Source organism: Ptychodera flava (assembly GCF_041260155.1).
Source record: "Ptychodera flava strain L36383 chromosome 23 unlocalized genomic scaffold, AS_Pfla_20210202 Scaffold_23__1_contigs__length_28996876_pilon, whole genome shotgun sequence".
Taxonomy (NCBI): Eukaryota; Metazoa; Hemichordata; class Enteropneusta; family Ptychoderidae; genus Ptychodera; species Ptychodera flava.
The window spans coordinates 20,124,682-20,142,423 of NW_027248277.1; the positions used below are offsets into that span (position 1 = coordinate 20,124,682).

Here is a 17,742-nt window from a genome sequence, read left to right on the forward strand (position 1 = left end):
AGAGTATTATGTAGTAATACAAAGCTATTGCATTGACATGCCATCTATCAGATCAAATACATAGAAAAATATCAGCTCTGAGTTAAAATGAAGACACTGGACCATGCATATAGGACCATGTAATGATATGCTCATCCCTATAGAGAAACATATTTTTTCAACAAATCTATTTATCATCCTTTACATTCCGTTTGAGGTCAGATCTCTGCATTATATCAAAGGTCACAATTGGATCAAGGTTCAATAGGTAGATAGTAAATCCATTGGCAATGTGCATTGGTAAAAAAGAGCAACCTCCTGCAAACATTTGATTTCTTACCACTTTCATTCCTATTTCTTTCTGTAAAGGTCAAAATTTGCCCTAGAAAACACAGAATTGGGACAAAACATGGTGGTGAAGGGTTAACCATTGACCACTGCACATTACCATGGATTTCAATACCAACTTGAACCTTCATACCCAGGAATGTTTCTGAAAGAGTCCAAGCTATTGCAAACTTACCCTAAGTTCAACATCACCAGGACGTTCACCTATCACTGGATCTCTTCTATTTGCATTTTGTTGTTCAAGTTCTAGTTTTTCAAAATCCCTATCATGGAGTGTGGCTCGGAGTAACCCAGGTTGATACCCTGATGACCACAGCAACTCATTCACATCTTCTTCTCGAGGTGTTGGCACATCAAGTTTTTTCCTGACAAAAGCAAGTAATTTATCCTAATCTTTATCTATTCTTTCAAATGCATATTATACTGTGATATTTGTAGTGTGTCCACATTTGTCTGAGATGACTAAGAAGCAATTGCTTCATTAATATTGGTCCATGATGCCTGGGTTTCTATAATATTTCAATCACATGCTGTGAAAATGTTACCAATGTCTGCAAGCTGATAGAGCATTCCCAGTGAAAAGTTTGATGTTCATCAGCTCTTCATGGATGAATGCATACGTACAAAGGTTCTTAATTACTATGACCAACAAAGCCGGAATATAACGTGAACTTTGATGGGATCAGCCGATTCAGGAACAATTTGTTGCCTTTTAAAGTGATAGAATTCACATTTTTATATGTTTTTATCACTTTTTTGTTTTGCATGTCAACAACAAGTTCTCCTACTCCACAAAACTGTTGAAATGCCTGCTAGTCAGCATATCAACACGTCATTTTGTGTAAAGTGTATTGCCAATGCTGATATTTTAATTCAAATTGGGACCGTGATTCAACAATAACAGTGCATTCTATACATATATGGGTTGCAACATAAAATGGCTATGACTTCATATCGCCATGATACTGGATCAGACATAAGTGTGGGGTTGTCCTGAAGATTGATATTGAGTGCAAAATTAAGTTACCTTTTACAGCAAACCACCAACAATGTTATTGCCAGTACTACAAGCAGAAATCCAGCAATACCGCCGACTACAATAGCGATCCATTTCAATTCTGAAATCAGAACATTTACAAGAAATGTGTATCATTATGGTAAGAGTTTCTGTGTAAGGAGTATTGATATGATCAATAATGGAAAATATACAAAAATATCAAGACATGTCTCAAACTTGGGGAAGTGTAGTGGATATATTCCATCATTTGCCAGACTAGTAATTCACTTCTTGGTTTGTTCACCACAAACAAGACAGTTTGAGTGAAAATTGGTGCAGACCTTTGAGTTTTGATATCTGAATTGATGCTTGTTTGGTTCAAGTTGAGCTTGGATTTGAAACATTTTGTAAAGATATGTATACTGTTTTGAAAGATGGCTGTAGTATTCTTTGGTTATATACGGAGTTATAAAATCCCTGAAAATTGCAGTAATGAGTTTGAATTTCCACAATAGTACCACTTGGGCGGTATTTTCATCACTAAATCAAAATTTCACTGGACGGCCGACACGAAAAATTCATCCGTAGTCAAGCTGACGTTGACCTAACACCTGTCAAGAGGATTCGTTTTCCTGAATGTTTGAAATTTAGGAAAATAAAATAAGAAAATTTAGCTCAATGCCACTGTGATAGCCTATGAGAAATCAGTTAAAGGTCTTGTGCCATTTGTGATTTGTTATTGCTTACTTTTCAATTCAGGATCCTCTTCAGTACAAGTCAAACCAACATATCCACTTGGACACCTGAAAGAAAAAACATTTGTAAGTATCTGACAGATATCAGAAAACAGACCTGCTGCACTTATACCTGATATTGCTATTGATATGTAAGAGCAAAGATTTCATGGGAATTGAAAATCTTTATCACAGGATTTTCCATGAAATCTGCTAAAAATGTTACAATACAGTAGTATGGGTAGGACAACAATCAGATAACAGGGTTAACTAAATAACAATGGCTATAATCTGACTTAATTACGAGTACAAAGTTACCAAATTAGTGTTGCAGAGGCCAAAATAACTAGCTCCAAAGTAATAGAATTGGTAATATTGTTTAGTAACTGGATAAAAAGTTACAGAATTTTTAACAAAGTAACCAATACTAGATACTCTGTTAACAGAATTGGTGAAAAAGTCATCAAATATTGGATACTAAGTTACAGAGTTTGTGACAAAGTCACCAAATTCTGGATAATGAGGTATTGCATCAGTTACAAAGTAACCAACCTTAACATTTACTTAGTTGCAGAATTTCCAACAAAGTAACCAAACTGGATACAAAGTATGGCAATGGTAACAATGTAACCAATATTCCTGTATATTGAGTCACAAAATTGGTAACATGGAACCAAAGTTTGGATACAAAATGAAGCAAAGATAAAAGAGCGATAGGACATAGCTAGATACTTACAGACAAGTAAATCCATTCTCAACAGCTGTGCATGTACCATCATTGAAACATGGATTTGAGTTACAAATATCTGTTAATTAAAACATAAAATGTGTCACTGATGAATTATATTTCCTCCGATATCTCGACAAAAATGGCAGAGAATAATGGAAAGCATATTTCAGCTTGGGACGTGTCATGATTTGGTAACAACATTACGGACCTGTTTCTTCATATGATTTGAGGCGAAAATATTCATGTGCATTTCTCATGCTAGGTCACCAATGCCAATAGCATAAATCTTCCATAGGGCGCCCTCGTAGTTCAGACTGAGAGGGTGTACTTACTGGAGCATCCTTCAGCTGAGAGTGGATCACCCATGTGACTTGCTTGACAGTTACATGCAAAGCTTCCAGGTTTGTTGACACAGACAGTGTTGGGAGCTGTACAATTCAAAGTCTCTGCACATTCATCAATATCTGCTCAAAAATAAACAAAATTCCATTTTTCCATATTTTTCTGGTCATCTTTGCCTTCTTCTCTGTTTAACCTAAGTTTGCATATACTCCCCATCCATCCATTGATCTATCTGTCTCAGTATTTATCTGCGAGGGTTAGAAAGGCTATTTAGTGTCAAACTTATCCGAATGAATTGATGACTGAGACTACAAGCTGCAACAACAGCTGCGCATACAATGACTGCATTGGTAACAAAGTAACTGCAGTCATAAAACTGGTAACAAAGTAAGCATTGAGTGAATCACGGAATGCTGTGAAAACTGCAAGTCAGGTCAGCACATAGACACTTGCAGACAGGTAAATCCAATTCTCTACAGCTGTGCATGTACCATCAAATGTGTGGAATGTTGAAATTCATTTGCCTGTCACAAACTCCTAAGAGGCTTGCATAGGCATCACAAAGCAGAGATAGTTGTCAATGAGAGTAACAACATTAATGACATGGGAACTCAAGACCACTAGTCTGAGAAATATCATATGTAGTGGAGCATGGTGATGTGTTATTAATCCTATTCCAGTGTCAAATACTAAATGTAGCAGTCCATCTTCCAGTATAACACCAAAGATTATTGTAGTTGTAGGATTCATGGCTTCAAAGACAGTGGCATGTGAACAATTTAGTCTGACTGAGAAAAATATTGTCATGCTTACATGTTGGTGCTTCAGCCAACTAGGCAACTTGGTATGGTAAATGTATATTACCTTAATGAACTGTCACTTTAAAAACAATATATCAAGTAATATTATAATTATAACGCATAAACTTTATTTACAACTTGTGTTACACATAAAATAGCTCTCTTTAAATAAGTTATTTCTCTTGAGAAAATCTAATAACAAAACTTGAAATAATAACAACAGCACACAACTGTGTAAAAATTGTAAAACAACATAAAGTGTAATGGCAAACACACACTGCCAAAACTCAGAAATCTGATAAAGGCAGAATGATAAAGGCATGGACAAAAATGATACATTTTCCTGTTTGTGGTTTGTGAACATTTTTAAAAGGTAAAATAATCAAGATGCACTCTTTCTTTTTCTAATTTTTATAATAACAAGCAATTCTTTCATTTCAAGTTTGCCAAACATTCTTTTTAATTTAAACTCTGGGTGCTGTAGTTTCACGCTCACTGAGTATTTTTTCTAAATAAGTAAATCCTATAGCTATACATCTTTTTGTACAGCATTGTTGAACTTCACACTTTTCTGTTTTTTCATGCTGAAATATTTTTCAGAATTACTGGTAGCTAAGAATGAACATTTAAATTCAATATTTTGACTCAACGATTAAGTCAAATTGTTTGCGTCATAGTTGCCAGAGTTCATTTCTCTTCACATGAAATCAAATTTTTGTTGAACTAGGACTCAAAATTAAATAATGTACTTTCAAATCACAATTTTCATATGTCCCTGCTGTTAATTTCATGATATTAAACTATTACCACATTGTTCAAAATCCTCCTTTGTTAAATTCTAGCACTAATATCATTTGCAGTCTTCATTATTCATGTAAAATGTGAGCAACATTTTTGTTGTTTATCACTTGACTGGCAAGTAAAAGATGATGCCACTACAAGGACCCATCACACGTCCACCACAATGACACATCCCATGTCTCATATTTTGGCTTGGATAAGGGTTTAGGGTGGATATCCAGGAAGTAACTGTGGTTGAACCACCATTGGTAGGACTTATTACCATGGTAAAGAAAGACATATTGTTATTTTGACTTCAGCATACGGAATAACAAAGTAAGTTGGTAAGAAGTAATATTTGTATCACCTTTTTATAGACCTTAATTAAATTCACAGAAATGGACAAAGCTGTAACAAAGTAGCAAAGAAATATAAATTCTTTGGCACATTTCTTTCTAAATTCTAGCTGCCTTTGGCACTTTTTATTCTATTTACATTGCTTTTTCACCTGAAAAAATTGAATACTGCTAGGTAATTTTAATGGCAAAATGTAAACAAAAGCTTCATGACAGCACACACTAAAATGTATCTTTTTGATACATAAATAAGACATATTCAAGATATTGGCATCAAGTCTTTGATTGGCTGTTGGTTTACCAAATTATACTGATTAGCCAATCAAGTAGCTTCTTACAAAGCCAATGCAAATTACAGCATGAATGGCTGACTATGATTGGATGACTGTAAATAGTGAAGGCTGGCAAGTTATAATCTTCTCTCTTGAGAAAGATTATACAATAGCACACATGATTTCAAAAGTCCTCATCATTTCAAACATTACAGTCAAAAATAACAATAAATAGAAATTGTATCGCTCAACAAAATTGCAAATAAGTGTTATGACAAAAATACCCATTTCTTACTTTCACAGAATGTGATGAAAAATTACAAGTCGTGCAAGAAAGCTTAGTTTTGTTGCAGTCATTGACTACAAACAATCTAACTTTTTGATTGAAAGTACCGTGTTTTGTACAAGCAGACATCATTCTGTAAACAGTTTTGACAAGTTTCAAATCAGTATAGTGGTAAGATTTCAAATGAGAAATCCTCTGATTATCACTCTTCATAATTGAGGAATTTCTTGATGATGTACTTCTGAGGACAACAGAACTGTCCTTATTTTGTTGATAAAATCAATGTTTTACTTAGAAGATGTACTTCGACTAAAGGTTACATTATAAAATTTGGAAGTAATAGATGAGAGCAGTGTGAGGTTTGCGGGGAAATGCCTGTCTTGGGAACAATATCAACTAGTCTTTTTATCCATAAATTAGAGACCTTCTGTATTTGAATTTTTGTTCCAATTTTTGCCTTTTGGCCCTGCCATCAAAGTTTGGTAGACATGAAAACTCACGGACATTTTCAGATACTCGTGTTAAATGTTGAAGTATTTATATGTGATAGTTTAGTAATGTTGGTTATCTGCAAATGTAAGCTCATCTGCTTTCCTCTTTTTGCACTGCACTTGTTTTTGAGGGTATTTTGTAATGTTGCAACTTTCAGCTACAGGGCACCTAACACTTTTGATTATTTTGAACAATTAAAAGATCAATTCTCCCAAATTAGTTTCAATCATGTTCAAATTGAACGTCACTTCGTGTGAAAGTTGGTGCATTCATGAGAAATAAAAAAGTGTAAAATAGATATACCGGTAGGTGCCTTGCTGTTTAACAGAGTGTCTGACATGTCACTTTGTCATAGAAATCAGTGTTTCAGAGATATGCAAGCCTAACATGGATACAACATTCAACATCACTTTGGTAGTTTCATGTCACATGGTTTTTGATAAGTTTAGAGTAGAATTGTCAGTATCTTCATTGGCATGTGCAAAATTGCTCGTGAGGGTATGGTATGGTATAAAGGCAATGGTATGATATGATCAATGGTTGAATCCAGAGTCATTTTTAAATGTTCTTGGTACATGTCTCAACTATTTCAACAGGAAATTCACGTTTCCCAGTGATCAATAATAAGGGACCAGGTGAGAGAGTTTGGAAATATAAATTGATTTCTGAGAGAGATGCTGGGGCGGTGTATTTCTCAGTTATGAGTCTTACATCTGATCTATTTTAAACCTGAGGAATACATTTGAATTATTTTAACCGCACTGGTTCCTTTAATGCCCCAGACAATATACTGCTCATACTGCTGTCTATTGAATTGTAGGACCTGCATACTACGCAAATGGGGATGACAGGGCGGCTAAAGCTATCTATCCATCATTTTTGATTCATAGTTAGAAAAGTACTGACATAATGATAATCTGACACAAATTCATTGGAAGTCTTCATAGTAAACACCCTGTTCTGTAAATGGAAGATTCCGTGACCTGGCTGAAGACAACTAGAAATACTCCGTTCCAAGCCTGCTTGGACCAGCTCCATTTTCCAGTGGTGTAGTCAAGTGTACTGTTGTTTGTGCTGTCTATAGAGTATATTCCAGTTGGATAGTGGATCGGCTGGTACTGTTAAAGAGAAAAATGTTTAAATGATGAAATTGAAAACTACTTAAGAAGATATCGCTTTTCATAATCAACTGACCCTATACAACTGACACAGAAACTAGTAAAGAAATAATGAAACCATGTTTTAATGAAAAGTTGAAAAAACTGCACATGTAAACTCAAAAGATTTGTTAGTGCAATGATTTCAATTACTTATGAGGAGAAAAGTCAAATAATAAACTGTGACTATCTTTTTATTCTAGTTGTGGTTACTCACGAATGACAAATCCACTGTTTATTTGATTGTAACAAGAATCAAGATTTGATGTAGTATCAATGACCATTGCTCCAATCGATCATATTTTGTTGACACGATATTGTACACAACGTGTGTCAAAAGGTATATTGTGTTAGCAGTATTTTTTTGAAGATTTTTGAATTTCATCACTTTACTCCTAAAATAGCCAATGTTCCTATTTTATTTGATAATTTATCAAATTTGAAGAAAACATTCCATACCATGAGGAACAGATATGAACTGAATGGCCTCGCGTGCACATTTGTAAAGTACTTCTTGGGGTATTGGCTTTTATGAAGAAGGAAAATGTGTCAATAGATGACAAAATTTGTTCCCGAATTTCTCAAAATCATCTGTGCCGCGCCGTGTAGCAGCAAAATGAGTTCGTGACCTTTGAAGTACGCGTTTCAAAAAATAAATACCCATGGGAACATGCTCACCACGCCACGCAACTCATGTACAGCTGACTATGGTGCACTTGTCAGGCGATGGTCGATGATTCTGGTTATTGCCTATATTGTCAAGTTCAATGCCTAATTTACGGAAGCACGAACTCTGTCTAGTGTATTCGAAGCTCTGCGTACAGGTTGTGCACACGGCCTCTACCACGTGGTGTCCTGTGGACAGTGTGGTACAAGCCGCCGGCCTACCACCGTACCGCCGGGAAACGCAGACCTATTGTACGCAGGAGCTAGCCTACTGCTGCTGATTTAACATCAATGCCAACATGGAAATCTCATGAAAAATTTGTCATTGTTGGTTCTGTAGCTAATACAATCTTGAAAAGCAACTTAAAAGACACAGACTGTCAATACGTCGCCATAATATTATGCTGATCTCAGCGGAACCATGCCGGAATATAAATTCGCTGACACACACACAAGATTGAAAAGTGTCACTCTACATCTCATTCTCAGAGAAAAATGGAGCTTTTGGTTCGCTATGTCCAGAGTAACCCACACGATTCTTAAAGTCAAACGTCGACACGACGACATCAACAGTCAAAACTCAAGATTAGCGATCAGCGCGGCCGAGTGACTGAATTCAGAAATCACTTTGTGTAAAATGTTTTAGTATAGCGCCCTCAAACATACTTATTTAGCCTCCCCATAGACTTATACAGGCCACAAATTTTCTTTTACTCATAACTTGATAAATTCGCAAAGCACAACCACCAAAAACTAATCAGTTCTTGCAAATTTGAAGAACAAATTGTGTGCGAAATGTGATCGGAATCTGCCAAGCCGTTTTTGAGATATCGTGCTAACAGACAGACACACAGAAACGCCTAAACCATAACCTCGCTGCGCGCATGCGCACGCGAGGTAATAAAAGATGCTATTTTCAGTTAGAGATTGATGCATTTATGGAAGTTTTAAAAATAACAACAGCTTCCAAAATGGTATGATAGCACAAATTTTATCAAAATTGAGCACAAATGTGAAGAGACTCATGGTCAGGCCAATTTACTGACAGTTAAAAGCATGTTGAAACACCTGCCATTTAGCCTGTCGACACATCTATATATGTACAATGTACAGTTATTGTTTACATCTGAATTCTAGAACTGATCTACATTTGAAACTTGCTGCAGTCTTGTATGCAAATCTGACTATTATTTGATCAAAATCATTTAAAGCTATACAGTCACCTGTAATCTAAACATGCCCATATATGGTCAAAGGGGCATTCCTTGGTATTCAAATGACCATGTGAGGGCGCTGTTTTTTAAAAGCGGCCACCTGCTTAAAATCTGTGATTGGTTAGATTTTCTCTTTCCATGGTAACTGTGGCAAAATTGGAACTGGTGACAGTGTACCTTTAATTCATCCTCATAATATGTTGTTACTACTCAAAGCGTCCTGTAACAATTTCAAAGCAACAAGAAGAGAGCTTTATCATAATATTGTTTTGCAGAGGATGACAAATATATCCTGAAAAAAAAACACTGCTCATTGCATTGTGATTTTAACAGCTAATATATATATGTGAGCATCCCTAATATATTGGTTGCCAAGGAACACAATGATTTCATACAAGATTTAACCACAAATGAAAGGAAATGCAAAACCTCCAAAACAAAAAAGAATTTAAAGACATCATCATCAAATGGAATATTAATATAATCTTCGGCAAATTATGTACTTGAACAGCTGATATCATACATACAACATACATAGTGGTAAATATTTACATACATATAAATATCCAGCAAATTTATGCAATAGCCCTACCGACTATCTATAAACGTTATTGCAGAGCAATTGCACCAGAAAATACTTCCTTTAATATGCTGTATGAACTATGGCTCTGCCAGGACTCAGTTTAAAATCTCTATGTCAACAATGCCATTGTTGTGAAAGTGACCTCTGACCTCAGTCACATATCAGCATTCATACTATGTGGATCGCCTGATCAAGACCCAGGTCACCAAGAACTCCCTACCTAACCTTATAAAATCAAAACAGACTTCACTATACAAATAAAGTCTGTTCGTGAGTGTCAGTCATGTGACACCATGAACAGTATTTGCAATATCTTGTTGAGGGGCCTTATCTGCTCAGTGTGCTTTACAGACACACCTAAGCACAATGGCTGCTGCTTCTGAACGCAAAGTTTTGGAAGAAATTGGTGAAGATTTCCTGTGTTGTACCATCTGTCTGGAGCAGTTCAAGTCTCCTAAAATTCTACCATGTCTGCATACATTCTGTGAGCAGTGTTTAGTCACACTGGTTGAGAAGACTGGATCTCTAAACTGTCCAGAATGTCGACAGCAATATCAGCTTCCTGTTGGAGGAGTGCCAGCGATAAAAGACAACTTCTTTATGAGCAATCTGATTGAAATATTCAAGCAACGACTGGAGTCTATGCAGGGAACTGAGATCAAATGTGAAGGCTGCCAACAGAATACAGCCACTCACAGGTGTGTGGAGTGTAAACACTATCTCTGTGTCAACTGTGTTAGGGCACATAAAAATCTGCCACTAACACGTACTCATCAATTTATGACCATTGGAGAACATGAAACAGCAAAGTCAACCAGTCCACTAACACTACAAGCAGTGGAATATTGCAGTGTCCATACTGAGAACAAAATCGATTCTACTGTGAACCTGTCAAGTACCTGTCTGTACAGACTGCACCATAGTCAAACACCGCATACCAGAACATGTACACAGAGACTTGAAAGATGCAGCAGATGAGTATCTTACAGAATTGAAAGCCATGGTTGACAAACTGAAAGTGAAAGAACAGGAAGCTGAAAAGAACAAAACCCTGGCCAAGCAGATACACACTGATCTTACAGAGCAGTGCAGCAGAGAAGAAAGGAAGGTGAGAATGAAAGCAGAAGAAATCATCAAGAAAATAAAGAGAGAAAAGCAGAGACTGATAGATGAACTGAAAAACAATTACAAAATGAAAATTAAAAGAGCAGCTGCTGATATTGATGAGATGGAATTAAAACATGGTAACATTAAGAGTGCAGGCAATTACATAGAGACACTGATGCATCATGGGAATGCTGCTCAAATTCTCTCCACAAAGTTTGATGTCAGCACTCGTATCAAGCAACTGATTACCGTGGAAACTACAGCAAAATCCGAATATGAGGACATCATATTCACACAAAATCATGAGGTTTGTGAGCATGGAATTCTTGGAATCCTGAAATCTGATGTATGTATGTCAAAGTGTACAGTTGAAAACATTCCAAAACAACTCCTGAAAGGTGACTCTGCACACCTACTTATCACAACCAGAGATTCCACAGGAAACCAAGTCATCCCAAACAACAAGTGAAAGCCAAGGTAAGAAAACCTGGTGCATCATGGGAAGACATCAATGTAGCTGATAACAGAGATGGTACACACAGAGTTACAGTGGCTGGACAATTGGATGGAAAATATCAAGTTACCATGACAATAGGAGATCAACCAATACCAGGCTGTCCTGTCATCTTACCTGTCATCAAAGGATTGGTCAAGGCCATTGGCAGTCAAGGAAGTGATAGAGGGACAGTACAACAATCCCTTGAGTGTGGCCATAAACAAAGACAGAGACATTGTCACTGCAGATACAAACAATAATAGGTTGCAGATAACCACCGGAGAGGGAAAATTTAAGAAAATTTTGAAATTCAAACAATTTGAGAAACCTTTCAAACCATGTGATATAGCTATATCAAGTGATAATACACACTATAGTTTAGATGACAACAATAAGCAAGTAGTTGTCAGTGATGAGAATGGACATGTCATCAGATGCTTTGGACAAAATGAGTTGAAAAATCCATATGGTATTGGGATTAGTCCTGTAGATGGCAATGTCTATGTGACAGATAAGGGTGGGCATTGTGTCAGGGTTTATACACAACATGGTAAATACCTTAGGTCATTTGGGTCAGAAGGTAAAGGTCAAGGGCAATTCAATGTCCCTGGGGTGTAGTCATAGCAACTACTGGAATGGTATTTGTAGCAGACTGCTTTAACCAGCGTATCCAGGTATTCAATGCACATGACCAGTATTTGTATTCCTTTGATTGTCAGAGAGGGGATGGTAAGATGAGATTCCCAAGGGGAATAGCAATTGAAAATGATAAATATGTCTATGCTGCTGCTGGTGACAGTCTACTGAAGTTTGAGAGTAGTGGTAAGTTTGTTTGTCGTATTGATAGTGATAGTGATGGGCTGGACTACCCCACTGGTATAGCACTGACAGATGATGTACCTTGCAGGGTGGTTGTAGCAGATAGGGACAACCACTGTATCAAAGTCTTTGTATAGTGATAACATTACAATAAATTGTACAATTGCGTTTTGTTGATTGATATTTGTCTAATCAAAAGACAAAGATCGTGTGACATTTTGATGAACATCTTTTAAGTGTAGGTGAATATGGTTATCTTCTACCAGCAACTCAATCACAATATTGATATGTTGTAGCAGAAAGGACAAATTCAATTTCCTTACAACAGTATTGGATTTTGGCCTTTTTTTGCAATAAAAATCTTCACTATATAAACAAGTAAACTAATCACCTATAAACGGTAATTGCTCTTGGTTTGTATTATATGCACATTTGCAGTTAAAACATTGACAAGTTGTAGAGACTTTTTAACTTTCAATTTATTCATGAAGGAACTTTGAATTCACATTATATTCTTAACTTTCAGAAACAGTGCCTTTCATCTTCGTTTGGTTTGGTAATTATGTTTGTTGAGAATTTTTCTGTCTTTACTTTGGGAAGTCAATGTAGAATGCGCCTCGAGGACAGATATTCTGACTAAGAATTTTTACAATTCTTTTCGAATCTGTGAGGGTTCATTTAAGCTCTTGAAGAAAGAAAAGTTTTCACCATCTCAGTTTTTAAAATTGACACTTTACTTTTCTCAATAAAGTTTACACAGGGATGGTGTCATTTTGAATTTCAAATGGAGGTAAATGTCAGGTAGTGGGTTTCTCTTGCACCAAAATTTGCACAGTGATCCATGATTTTTATTCTTATTTGGTAAGAAAATGGTTGAACGTTTATTGAGGAAAGTTTGAGCAAAAGCTTTAGTCTTTCCCTCCTGAAGTGCATTTAAAGCATAGCAGTTGTAATCTTTATACTATTCAGAGTATTTTTCCATAGAAACAAAATCACATTTCTTCTATTTCTCCCCACAGAATGCAAATGTACAAAGAATCTTTCTATTATGCACAATATGCAAATTCATAGTTGGCAAATAAATTGTGGTCCCAACAAAAATCAAGTTGTCAGCAATAACATTGGTCTCTTCAAAAAATAAAGTAATATTTGGTAAAGAGATTAATTATTTCACAATTTGCAGGTTGTTGGTATTTGAAATGTTTTTATCAATCATCAAATAAAAACAGGTCTCACAAAAATATGTATTCTACCACCACATTGACTCTGAATGATAAGGGATCAATATTATGTTTCATTTTAGATAAAAAGTGATAATGTACATATTTCACAGAATGGACATGTAACATGTCTTTAAGCATTAATTTGATTCTTCAATGAAGACTATTGAATCAAAAAAGACAGACAAATGTTTTGATTTCTACAATCATTAATAAAACATCCCTAACTTCAGCACTTACGTTTTCATGAATTGAATTAACTTAATGAATTTGTATATTTGATGTTGCATAACTGCTGTTTACTTAGATTTTGCATAATTGGTTGACAGTCTAAAGTTACCTCTTTTTAATATGTAGCATAACAATTTTGTGACTTGGTTTTCCTTTGTTTTGCGTTTAGTGTATTTTCTGGGTGTAAGTTTTCCTTCAATCAAAGCAATAAAAATCAGTATTTCTTCATTCAATATCTGGTGTAACTGTGTCACTGATGTGTAGGTGGACTGGTTTGTACTCACAGGTTGTTTCATTGTATGACACTGACAGCAATGTCAAGTCGGTAAGACTATGAGTCTCAAAAATTTACACTCTAGTTCTGTTTTATACCAATTCCTTGGACGAGAAAAGCTGAAATGGTCCGAGGTCACTACTTACTGAAACATTGATCATAGAAAGATAAGGTTATGGGAAAGAATAATTGGGAGGTACATCATTGTTGTCTGTCGAGGGAGGGGATGGAGTCAGTCACTGTCACAACTCTCTCCCCCCCCACAAAACAAAACCTCCAACAAACAATGGAATCGGGCCAAACCATGGTGGTGAAAGGGTAAACCCTTAACCATGGTACATTGCCACTGTTTTCAATACCAATTTGAACCTTCATACCCAGGAATGTTAATGAAAGAGTCCAATCTACTGAAAGACTTACCCTAAGTTCAACATCACCAGGACATTCACCTATCACTGGATCTCTTCTATTTGCATTTTGTTGTTCAAGTTCTAGTTTTTCAAAATCCCTATTATGCAGTGAGGCTCCGAGCAACCTAGATGAAATCCTGATGACCATAGCAACTCTTGTTCTCGAGGTGTTGGTACATCATTTTTTTCCTGATGAAGGCAGTAATTAATCTGAACTCAAAACCATATAGTTTTACAGTTATCCTGTCAATTCATTAATATTTCACAATACAATCAAGTTGGATACAACTCTTGAAGAACAACAGGTCCCATATATTACATTATTACAAGAAATTGAACATTTGAAGGCCCTGAAAACTTTTTTATGAGATAAAGCTGCTGTAAAAACTCAAGCCCAGTTGGCTAAAGTATGTTTGGTTTTGACTCAACTTGGCAGATGGAGAAGTGGTACTGTCTGTATCTTTTTCTTCAAATGCATATTAATTATCATGTGATTTTTGCAGTATGTCCACGTTTTTCTGAGACAACTAACTGCCACATTAGCATTTGTTCACTATGTCTGTAAGTGCCATAATCTCATTCAATCACATGGTGGGTCAACGACACCAATATCTACAATGTGATCAGAAAAATCCCTGTCAAATGCTTAATGTTCATTAACTTTTCATGGAATGCCACTCTGGATGACTGTATACATACAGAGGTTCTAAATTATGATGACCAAACAAGCTGAGTTAAAATCAGGACTTTGGTTGAATTAGCTACTTAAGGAACAATTTGTTGCCCTTTTAAGGGTCAAAATTTGAACTTTTAGATGTTTTTTTTCCACTTTTTTGCTTTGCATGTCAACAGCAAGTTCTTCTCGTCCATTAAAAATACTGAAACACCTGCTATTCAGCTTAACAACGCAGCATACTGTGTATGGTGTATTGCCAATGCTCATATTTGAATTTAAATCTGGACCAGAATTCAACAAAAACAATGCATTCTATACATGGACGGGTTTGCAACATAAAATGGCTATGACTTCTTACAGCAATGATGTTGGATCAGAGATAAGTATGGGGTTGTCCTGAGACTGATAGTGAGTGCAAATTAAATTACCTTTTACAGCATACCACTAACAATGTTATTGCCAGTACTACTAACAAAAATCCTGCAATACCGCCGACTACAACGGCAATCCATTTCAATTCTGAAATTGGAACAGTTAACATTGTTTATAATCACTGCGAGAGGTTTCTAAATAGGAAGTACCAATATGATGAATAATGGAAAAAATATAAATATATCAAGAAATGTCTAAGACTAAGTGTAGGAATGTAGTGGATATATTCGATCATTTGGCTAGTAATTCACTTCTTGGTTTGTTAACCACAAAGATAGTTAAAATGAAAATTGGTGCAGACCTTTGAGTTTGAGTTTTGATATCTGAATTGATTCAGTATTCTATGGTAATATACGGATTATAAGGTCCCTGAAAATTGTAGCAATGAGTTGGAATCTCTGCAAAAGTACCACTGGGGTGGTATATTCATCACTAACTCAAAATTTCACTGACTTGCCCACATGAAAAATTCATCAGTAGTCAAGCTGACATTGACCTAACACCTGCCAAGAGGATTCGTTGCCGCTGAATGTTTTAAAATAGAAAAATTAAGCTCAATGCCACAGTGGTGGCCAATGGAAATTAATAACAGATATTGTGCCATTTAGCAGGCTATGTGATGTGTTTTTGCTTACTTTTCAATTCAGGATCCTCTTCAGTACAAGTCAAAAACAATATCCACTTGGACACCTGAAAGCAAAAACATTTTGTAAGTATCTGACAGATATCAGAAAACAGACCTGCTTGCCCATACTTATACCTGATATTGCTATTGATATGTAAAAGCAAAGATTTCATGGGAATTGAAAATCTTGATCACGGGATTTTTCCATGAAATCTGCTAAAAATGTTACAATATAGTGGGTATAGAAAGCACAACAATCAGATAACAGGGTTAACTAATAACAATGGCTATAATCTGACTTAATTACGAGTACAAAGTTACCGAATTAGTGTTGCAGAGGCCAAAATAACTAGCTCCAAAGTAATAGAATTGGTAATATTGTTTAGTAACTGGATAAAAAGTTACAGAATTTTTAACGAAGTAACCAATACTAGATACTCTGTTACAGAATTGGTGAAAAGTCATCAAATATTGGATACTAAGTTACAGAGTTTGCGACAAAGTCACCAAATTCTGGATACTGAGGTATTGCATCAGTTACACAGTAACCAACCTTAACATTTACTTAGTTGCAGAATTTGCAACAAAGTAACCAAACTGGATACAAAGTATGGCAATGGTTACAATGTAACCAATATTCCTGTATATTGAGTCACAAAATTGGTAACATGGAACCAAAGTTTGGATACAAATGAAGCTAAAGATAAAAGAGCGAAGGACATAGCTAGATACTTACAGACAAGTAAATCCATTCTCAACAGCTGTGCATGTACCATCATTGAAACATGGATTTGAGTTACAAATATCTGTTAATTAAAACTAAAATGTGTCACTGATGAATTATATTTCCTCCCATATCTTGACAAAAAATGGCAGAGAATAATGGAAAGCATATTTCAGCTTGGGACGTGTCATGATTTGGTAACAAGTACGGACCTGTTTCTTCATATGATTTGAGGCGAAAATATTCATGTGCATTTCTCATGCTAGGTCACCAATGCCAATAGCATAAACCTTCCACAGAGCGCCCTCACAGTTCAGACTGAGAGGTGTACTTACTGGAGCATCCTTCAGCTGAGAGTGGATCACCCATGTGACTTGCTTGACAGTTGCATGCAAAGCTTCCAGGTTTGTTGACACAGACAGTGTTGGGAGCTGTACAATTCAAAGTCTCTGCACATTCATCAATATCTGTTCAAAAGTAAAAAAAAAAAATATTTTCCACTTTTGCCAGTCATCTTTGTCTTCTTCCCTATCTGTCCTTAGTTTGCATGTACTCCCTCCTTCCCTCCATCCATCCATTGATCTATCTATAGTATCTCTCTATTTACCTTTCTGTCTGACTAATACAATTAGCCGACAATGGTTCTACTCCAATAAAAAGGCAGCGCAATATTTTGCACACTCATTATGCCCAAGGGATCACATGATCACAGTACAAACAAATGCATGTTTGCTCAGTAACGCGAATGGAAATACAGGCATATCTATGCATGTGCGTCTGTGCACATGGATTTGTTTGTACCTTGGTCGATTCGAATTCCAGGTTTAGTCTAGTCAAGTTTTCTCTCTGTCTGATTGCTGCATGTATTCACTGAAAACCCTGTTGATTGTTAAATATTACTGTAAATCTTCGTATGTTCTTAAAACTGAGAGGAAGGCGCAGAAATGACTTCTAATCTAGAACACAAGCTCATTCTGCTGGTCCTTCTCTTG

At 36.0% G+C, this 17,742-nt stretch overlaps 1 protein-coding gene across 2 annotated transcripts in view; it reads right to left on the reverse strand.

The window, feature by feature from the left end:
- The window catches only part of LOC139123577 (uncharacterized), a 128,660-nt gene that overhangs the window by 20,627 nt on the left and 90,291 nt on the right, over nucleotides 1-17,742 (reverse strand). For both annotated transcript variants that reach the window (XM_070689746.1, XM_070689745.1), the window contains exon 6: nucleotides 503-692. In XM_070689746.1, the coding sequence (XP_070545847.1) occupies nucleotides 503-692 (190 nt within the window). The remainder of the gene's footprint in view (nucleotides 1-502; nucleotides 693-17,742) is intronic.